General features: G+C 39.8%; 1 protein-coding gene across 7 annotated transcripts in view; it reads right to left on the bottom strand.

The window, feature by feature from the left end:
• LOC115244697 (filamin-A) overlaps positions 1-9,691 on the bottom strand; it is a 58,677-nt gene that overhangs the window by 5,661 nt on the left and 43,325 nt on the right. For all 7 annotated transcript variants that reach the window (XM_029822576.1, XM_029822575.1, XM_029822581.1 and 4 more), the window contains 3 exons: positions 9,189-9,491; positions 8,003-9,058; positions 5,003-5,196 (listed from right to left, as the gene is read on the bottom strand). In XM_029822576.1, coding sequence (XP_029678436.1) covers positions 5,003-5,196; positions 8,003-9,058; positions 9,189-9,491 — 1,553 coding nt within the window. The remainder of the gene's footprint in view (positions 1-5,002; positions 5,197-8,002; positions 9,059-9,188; positions 9,492-9,691) is intronic.

The following is a 9,691-nucleotide window of genomic DNA, read 5'->3' as shown; positions in this document are numbered from 1 at the left end:
GATCGCAGGCGGGATGCATTTGGGGTGCAAGAGAACGAGAGGTCGTTCGACAAGATGGTGGCTCGGTATGCGAGCGCAACCCCTTGCAGCAAAAAAAAAAGTGTCTATAGAGTCCTCTCTTACTTCGTCGAGAGATCGTTACGCGTTAAATAAATGACATGTCATAATCGAGGGAGAAGGTGAACGTAAAAGATGTCGTTTATAATATTTATAGATTATCGATCTTAGAATTTAATCGGTAGATGTTACAACGATTGGGAAGCTACCATTTTTATTTATTTTGTTATAACTACAATTTCCACCAATTTTCTAAAAATATCAGATGAATAAAGATAAAGGGGAAAGGGAAATATAATTATCTTTCAATCGCTATAGTAAACTTAATCATTGGAATTTATTCTTCAAAGCAACATTTATTATTCGATTGCCTTAGTGAACAAATTGATGACCGTATATCCGTAAATGAATCACGAGTAAATAATCTTTACGATATTCTTTGTTAGACGCAAATAATCCTATTAGATTTATATTGTGTTTTTACCGTCATTCCAAAGTAGCTTAATAATGTTTTCCAGCCTCGCTCCAATTCCTGCGCGCTCCAGTTCTATCATTATCATTAATCTAATCATATTCGCGCCTATTGGATCGGTCGTTTCAAGATCCAACCAGTATCAAGTTTCCCATTTAGCACCTTTACCAGCCACTTCAAGTTACCTCCTATCGTAAATGTGTTCTAAAGAAGGTGAACTGCAGAAAAATCCGGCCAGCGGGTTCACCGTCACCGGTAAGAGATAGTCGATGAAGGAAAATGTCGGGGCCGCTCCCGGAGGTAGATGGCGGTGGTGGGAATGGAAAAAGGAGAGAGAGAGAGAGAGAGAGAGAGGTGAAGCAAGGCGCGGTTACGGAAAAGGTCCGGGAAATCCGGTCCAACGACATACCTCCCGAAAGATGGGCTCGTAGGTGGAAACGGTGAAAGCTCCGCCTCTCTCTACCGTATTTTCTATCACGTCGCGACGCATTTTCCTACTTCACGCACGAGAAGCTCGGCCAGCTCGTTTCCCTGCAGTCAATCCCGCGGAATGCCACGAAAGAGAGAGACATTCTCTCCCCTCCCACCGTCCCCTTCTGAGTCATTGAACTCTATTCCATCTCGCTGCATAGAAATGAAAACGCTCAACGTATCGCCAAACTGTCGGCGATACTTTGAATGCAGGAAGAAGAAATGTTATTGTAAGATGTGAGCCGATGGATAAGATAAGCGGTTGTAATAATGGTAGATAAGGGAAAAATACAAAATGCGCGAACAAACATTCAAAAGATGTCTAAATGTTTAAAGGAAGCCCTATCTAAAAGATATCCTAAAAAAACTCGGGATACTTTTTATATCTTAAGATTTGTTACAAAACCTTTTGTCTCATACCAAGAATAAATTTTCATGACTTATATCCTAATTTTTTTAAAATATATGTTATGTACAAAAAGTATTTGGGTATATCAACTATAAAATATATCTACCGATAGATCATATATTGAATATATTCTTTCTTTCTTGCTTTTCTCAAGCGATATCTTTGCATTCCTCCAAAATTTCGCATCTCTTAGTATGATAATTTATATCTCGCTGTAAAGAATAGATTTTTAGATTAATTATGACAGCAATCGAATACAAAAAAGGATGCAATAAAAGAAATTAAAGTTTTCTTTTACTACTTGCAATACATCTTAAATTAAGTCTCTATAAAATAATCTATACCACTTGCGCAGTAGAATTTTATCGCGCGCAAGCGAATTTATATTATACTTTGTTTTAAGTTTTCTAAAAAAAGACAGCGTTAATTCTAGACTATCTTCTGGAACCTGCAGCTTGATACTTGACAATAAAATATTGAATAACAATTATATTACATAATCTTCCTATAACGCAAATTTGGGTAAATTGCCCGACATATTAGATCATCTTTGACATTATAAGTAGTGACAGTTTTTAGCTCTCTGTGAGACGCTAGATCATATATTGAATATATTCTTTCTTTCTTGCTTTTCTCAAGCGATATCTTTGCATTCCTCCAAAATTTCGCATCTCTTAGTATGATAATTTATATCTCGCTGTAAAGAATAGATTTTTAGATTAATTATGACAGCAATCGAATACAAAAAAGGATGCAATAAAAGAAATTAAAGTTTCCTTTTACTACTTGCAATACATCTTAAATTAAGTCTCTATAAAATAATCTATACCACTTGCGCAGTAGAATTTTATCGCGCGCAAGCGAATTTATATTATACTTTGTTTTAAGTTTTCTAAAAAAAGACAGCGTTAATTCTAGACTATCTTCTGGAACCTGCAGCTTGATACTTGACAATAAAATATTGAATAACAATTATATTACATAATCTTCCTATAACGCAAATTTGGGTAAATTGCCCGACATATTAGATCATCTTTGACATTATAAGTAGTGACAGTTTTTGGCTCTCTGTGAGACGCTTCGCAAACCTTCTGAAAGATCAAGACTCTAAGCCTAGGCATCTGAGCCTGATGGAAAATCCGTCATTGATCGTAAGTAAAACGATTGGATCATATTTATGATCACATGATCATGTCAGGCATCATATCGTATGAACATATCGCGCAGTTCGAACCAATTGCGGAATCATGATCACGATTACGACATTGAGTCTAACAGCCGCGCGACTTCAGATACAAGAGATAATTGGCGCCGAACCCCCAACTCGTGCACCCACACGTGGCAGCCGTCCGGAAGCGTCTGGCCGCATCCGCGGCGTCGTCGATCCCCCCCGGTGGAGGCTGATCGGGGCGTGTTTTTCCCTCGACAAGTCCCGCAGGCGGAAGGGATGACTGTGCTCGCAACACGGCGCAAGTCGGCACCCGTTTCCGACGCCTGCGGACTCGACTGGCATCGCGCTCGTTGCCGCCTACCGTTCCGACAAAGGGGGGACAGACCGCATCTGAGAGGTCTTCCCGTCCTCGCCGCACGGTCCTCTCACCGTGCGGCACCTTTGGCGGGCGTCGCCGCCAAAGCCGGGCGAGAGCTCCAGGTGCGCGTTCCACTCTCGCGACGTCTTCACCGCGTCGTTCCATCTCGTCGCTCGAGCCCCTCCACCTCTTCAAAGCCGCTCTCCCTCCCATTCGTATTCGCTTCTCTCTTTTCTTTCTTTTTTTTTTTATTTATTTTTGCGCCACGCTCCGTCTGTTTATGAATTTCTCTCCCGAGAGAGTAGAGGAGCACGCGCAAACGCGTGCATGGATTGAGAACAAGAAACGTGCAGTCGACCGAATATTTTTGCGCACAGGTCAGGAAAGTTTGCCAAATTCGATTTCTGCTTGCGTGGGATAATTGGAGGCGATAAGAGACGATGAGACGGTAGCCGCTGCACCTGTAACGTTAGTGATATTAATGAAGAGAGAAGCATTATAAAAAAATATATAAAGAGATGAATAATTAATCTTTTTATGCTTGTTCGCTGATATTTGTTTATGATCATTTATGCTCATTCGCTTGGTTTTATCTAATCCGACTTATAAATATGAATTAAAAAAGAATTGAGAACATCATTAGATTAGATTTATCAAATTATGGATATTGTTCCAATTTTTAGAAAGATTAATTATTGTCATATGACAATAGCTATTTTTGTATGTGCTATATCTTTTTACTAACTTTTTATAATTTAATTTTATCGATTTGAAAATGCTACAATCCAGAATCTTAATAAAAGCTTGTCATTTATGCGACAGAATATGCACATAGACAGGAAAAAAAACATGTACATTTAATATAGACGATAAGATAATACTCCTAAAAAATATAAAAAAGAAAAAGAATATTAATATTGCTAAAAATTGGGAAAATAGAAAGAGAAAAAAAATCTCTTCTTTATCATTTTATGTAAAAGAATTTTTAAATATATATACATATATTTAAAAATATATGTATATAATTAAAAGCCATAATTCTACGTTTACTTCAAAAAGAGATCACGGTATTTGACATTATTTTCATGCAATTTTCAAAACAATTGATGTTGTAAATCACATTTACATAGAGATTCACAAACATAGATCTTGTATCTCAAGCTTTACAATTACAAAAATAGGGAAATGCGCGCAATTATGTACTCACCGATAAAGATATCGCAGGTAAGTGCACATAAACGAATTAATTAATGCCGTTGCAAATGCGCAGCTGTAGCGTTATTCATGGTCTACAGTCTACAGGTGCGACACAGACGACGACAAGTTACCCGCAGTGCATTTCCTGTTGTATGCAAATGCATTCGGTGGAAGTTGTCTCAACACATTAATTTTCGATATGACACTGACAATTGTGAGTGCTTTCGTCGCGTTTGCGACGATGGAAAGACTGTCTCCGTTTCATAAATGCGCAATATTAATTATTCGCGAGAAACGCGACAATTGCATTGTGATTACATTGTACTTACCCACCGATATTCACACTTTGTCTTACTATCTTAACACGCGATCTACTCAATAAGCCTCAAGGACAAAAAAAAACAGAAAGTAATTTACGTTAAATGCATGAGAATACCTCGAAATAATGTAATATTAATGAGAGAAACGCACGCACGGAAGTGCGCGAGTATATAATTCTGCTAGCCCAATGCTTTCAAAGTAAAATTATTTGAAAAACTAGGAGATAAAAAGAATAAAACATCGCTGCTTTCAAATAAATTAACGACTTAAGAGAGATCGTTATACAAAGTCCTGAGACGACAGAGACGCTACTTTGTGTCGAAATCATCCTCCATGTGACTCATCCAGCTATGTATACATGGTCGTGCACAGTAAAAATACATTCGCAGTCCCACCTACGCGGTCTGATGATTTCACAAGCGCAAGAGTTATTTGCGGCGTTCCTCTCCTCTCTTTCGCAAGGAGATTTATCGCGGAGAGTCACGCTCGCGGATGTTACGGCATATCGAATCACGCTTGTTACCAGCGGAAGAAGGGCCGATTTACCTTTCCATCCAGTTCACCCTTGGCACCGTTCTTGCGCACCAGAAACGTGTACGGTTTGTCGGGCTGCACTCCACTATCGGGGAATTGCGCAACTTCGAGCTTGTGCGCGTCGCCCATCGCCGGCGAGATGTAAACTCTGTGCGGCGAATCAGGAATGTGCTGATCGTTGAACTTGATTCCCACTCTGTATTCGCCTGAAAGAAGACGATACACGATAGTAAATATATAAATAAATTAAGTAATATAAATATGCGATATTACTGCTATATAACATAGATATTGGTATAATAGAGAAGGGAACAAATTTATAATTTAAATTTATTAATTATAATTTAATTTTAGTTATAATTCCGCCTAAGATTAAATTTTACTATCCAAATAGAATGATAATTTTTGTGTAAAAAAGTTAATCTAATATATAAGGAGAAATAAAATGAATTATAAGATCGCACGCAGATCAAATACTATTTCTTTACGAAATTATAATATTTACACATAGATTGAGGTCTACATATCTATAATGCAATTTTTAAAAAATTATTTTTGTGTGAGACGCGGTAATTGAATAAATCACGAAACGTTTGAGACTTGTGTTTCCTGCTCCACGACGGTCGCGGACACATTCGCTCAAAGATCGAACTAACCATTGTTTTCCTGAAATGCTTGCGGCTCGTTTCCTGTCAGGACGATCTGCGTGGTGGCTGTGAAGGTAGCCATTGACCTCGAGTTTATGTCACGGATTTCGCCGGAAGTAAAAATTCAACGTCAAGGGAATCTTGGCGGGCGAGATAGGAAGGGAAGAAATCGAGGATGGCTAAAAGGGTTCGATCGGGGAGGGGGACCAACAAAGAAGAGTGCGAAAAGAAGAAACGAAAGGAGAGAAGAGGAAGTAAAAGGAAGGAAGAGAGAAAAAGACGAACGATCGCAGCTGCAACCGAAGGTTGGTCGCGTACCACTACTTTTCCACGGACCGATCTCGATTCGTCCGCGAGCTTTCTCCCTCTTCCCCTTTCATTCCCCGTACCCCCGTGTTTCTGTTTTCGCGCCCCTATGTCGCCTCCGATGACCGCCCCACCGCCTCGCGGTTCCTCTCCCACGGGGCCCAAATATAACCATCGCGCGTTAATCCGCGTCCAGCCGCGAGTGGCCAATCGAGGCCAAAATATGGATCCACCTTAACAAATATAGACGGCGATATTTCGGGATCGGAACCGAGAGAGCTGGATGATCAACGAGACGGAAGGGAGGGTTGAGGCAGGGAAACATGGTACGATGACGGATCAACGAGCAAGCCGAGCCGGATTCATTAACACTTTGTGGACGGCCGACGTTGATCTACGTCCGCGCGACCATGGTGCAAACGTAAATCCGACCGTGCATAAATACACGGTGTCCCATCAACCATCTGTTTCAATAGCGATTTCCTGACAAACGAATTTAGTGTCGAAAATTTGCAAAAATCTTGTGCAAGTATTTATCGAAAATCTAAGTTGCTTCTAATATACTCTTATCCAGGGCAGATTATATTTGTGATTTTAGTATAAAAAGAAGATATATTTTTTAATCACAGTCTTCGATCACGCATTATATACTGTCAGAAATTTTTAAAAATATGTTATAAATATTAATATATATAATAATAAATAAAATATTTAAAAAATATGATATGATTGTGTCCGCCAATCGATCCTGATCGATCTCGAAATTCATGCAACAATATAATATTAAAGAAGACATAAAAAGATTATTGATTCTCAGAAAATATCAGAGATCGGAAGTATAATGTTTGCTTTCCGTATCTAGAAGTTATCGAAAATATAAAATTGTTAAAAATAAAACGATATTTCGTTTTATCCTAGTGAAATATTACATGTGATTTAGCTACCGCGGGAGTAAATTCGCGCGTATTAAAGCCAACAGGCGTCCGTGCTGTGGATGATTTAACTCGCGCGAGTATCATTGGCGATCCACAGAATTCGTAGGGAGATAATTTTGGACGAGCTTTCGCGAGTCACTCGAATGACGGTATGCAATCGATTATGTACGTGCGGCGAATAATCCATCGCGATACAAAGTGTGCGCGCGATAAATCCATCGTAAATCACCAGACGATCCGTCTTATAACAAAATTATTTTAACGAATGAGTCTCTTAGGGAACGCGACATTACTGTCTCATAGTACAAATGGTTTTCGACAACTGTAATGGTACCGTTCAAGCAAGAATAGTATATCAACGTTGGCGAATGTCCATCTTTGCCATTACTTTGTGGCATTTTATTGACACTTAGAATGACAGCCCGGTATCTTGTTTGCCGGTATTCTTTGAAAGTTGCAGTTCCAAATTAGCGGTCGGATATGTATATGTGTAATGTATTGATTTGTTGCAGGTGCCATGACTTTAGACAATATTATCCGCATCTTTCATTGAATTTTACGACGACTGAAATAATCATGAAATATTCTCCTCATAATATTTTTGAGATTCCTATAGTTTACATTATTAATTTAAGCTTGCATATAAAAAAAATTAATGGAATCTTTTATTTATTATTTTAGAGAATGTGTGCGTATTTCTCTTTCAAATATATGAAAAGCTATAAAAAGTGTTAAAATCCATGAAGTTGAGAGAGAAAATACTCCATTAATATTTTATATATATCAAGTTTTTACTTTGTCAATTTAAAAGAGATTTTATTTGAGAAAACTAGATCTCTTTAATTATTTAATTACTGTTTTCTAAATATACTCACAAAGACTAGCAACAAAAAATTGAAACATAGATTATATTGAGATATTCTATGTAACGGTAAATATATCGTCATCACTTGAAACATTTTTGTGACATAATTTAATTAATATATCATTGTATTTCTTTAAAAACGTATATATGATACACGCGTCAGTTTTAAAACCAGTTTTAATAAAAACACATCGAAACGATAATTCATTTCACTTGCAAAAGAATTGGCATAAATATAAAGAGCACACTCGTAGCTTACCAGGTTCAGTAACGACGTAGCTAACATAACAGCTGCCATCCTTGCGATCCTTGAAATCTATCTGCGCTTTGCTGGGTCCCTCGACGGATACAGCGAGAGTGCCCGCGCCCGCTTCTCTGGTCCAGATGTTAAATTCGCAGGGCTCCCCTTGTTCTCCTCTCTCTAAACCAGGTCCACCCGCGTGAACTCTGTGGGCGCCGCCATCTCTGAGGGGGCCTACCGTGAACTGGAAGGGCGAGCCGGGGATGTGCATGGACTTGTAACGCACGGACACCGTGTGCACGCCGAGTTCCTTAGGCACGAATGCCACCGCGTAGATGCCGTCTTCGGCCTCCTTGATCTCGGCGTCCTCAGTGACACCGCCGGGGGACGTGACGGTGGCGGCAAGATCGAAGGATGTAACTCCGGGCATCTTGAAGGTCAGCTTGCATTGGCTGCCGACCTCGGTAATAGGTACAGCTTCTCGTTGCCTCTGAATTTTCTCCCGCTGCCGATTGCTACCTTCGCCGCTGACCTTAACAGTGAATGGCGAGCCCTCGACGTGGTGGTCCGCAAACTTGAGATTCATGATGTAGTAGCCGGGCTCGGTGGGCTTGTAGGAGATGTTCAGAGTGCCGTCTTCGTTATCCTTGCACTGGATCTCGGCTTTACTCGGACCCTCCATCGAAAGAGAGAGACCACCGAAACCGGCGTTTCTTGTGTCGATAGAGAAATTGTTCTCCACATGGGTCTTACCCTCCTTCAGACCGGGACCGGAGACCTTAACCTTTTTCGCGTCGCCGACTTCGCGATCCTTCACGTCGATTTTGAAGGGAGAATTCGGTATGTGCTTGCCCATTCTTTTCACGCCTACTACGTGTTCGCCCTCTTCGCGCGGCGTGAATGACACGCACATGTTGCCGCTCGGCATCTTTTTCAAGAAGCACGGTTCCTCGAGACCACTGGGCGCCGTAATTGACGCATTCAAGGACTTGATGTCGGCATCGGATACCTTACCCGGCAGCTGCACCTCGCTGGAAGAACCCACGGAGATCTGATTTCTCTTGCGACCTTCGCCTAAAAATAGATTTTATTTCTTCGGTTCATTTAATTTTTATCGCAAATTATAGATCTTTCTCAAGTGTCCATTACTGAATATACTTTGAAATATAGTTTGTAATGCGAAAAATAATCCTGATGCATTTACCCGTAATTTTGGCGACAAAAGGACTGCCCTTGATATGCTTGTCGCCGAATTTAACGGTGATCTTATATTCTCCGGGCGCTGTGGGCAGATAAGACACCGACACTGTGCCATCCTTGTTGTCATGGCAACATATTTCAGCCTTGCTGGGCCCTTCAACAGCCAGCGAGAGACCGCCTGCGCCGGCGCCCTTTGTCGAGATGGTGAAATTTCCAGGTTCGCCGCAAACGCCGTAGACCAAACCTGGTCCATATGCCGTCACATATCCGCTCGCCAAGGAGTCAACGTGGAATTTGAAAGGAGAACCTAAAAACAAAAAATTGTATATTAATATAAAATATATAAATGAAGAATGCCTTTTATATATGCAAATTGTTTTTGTAGATTTTTAAAGATGTATTATATGTAAATATATATTAATAAAGACGGAAAAAATGAAGAAATAGAGAAAATATTATAATAATTTAAAGATCTATATTTTTCCTTTTATAAAATTATATAAATTT

The sequence above is a fragment of the Formica exsecta genome, unplaced genomic scaffold (genome assembly GCF_003651465.1).
Source record: "Formica exsecta isolate Colony F162 unplaced genomic scaffold, ASM365146v1 scaffold83, whole genome shotgun sequence".
Classification (NCBI taxonomy): Eukaryota; Metazoa; Arthropoda; class Insecta; order Hymenoptera; family Formicidae; genus Formica; species Formica exsecta.
This window is presented reverse-complemented; position numbering and strand designations above follow the sequence as displayed.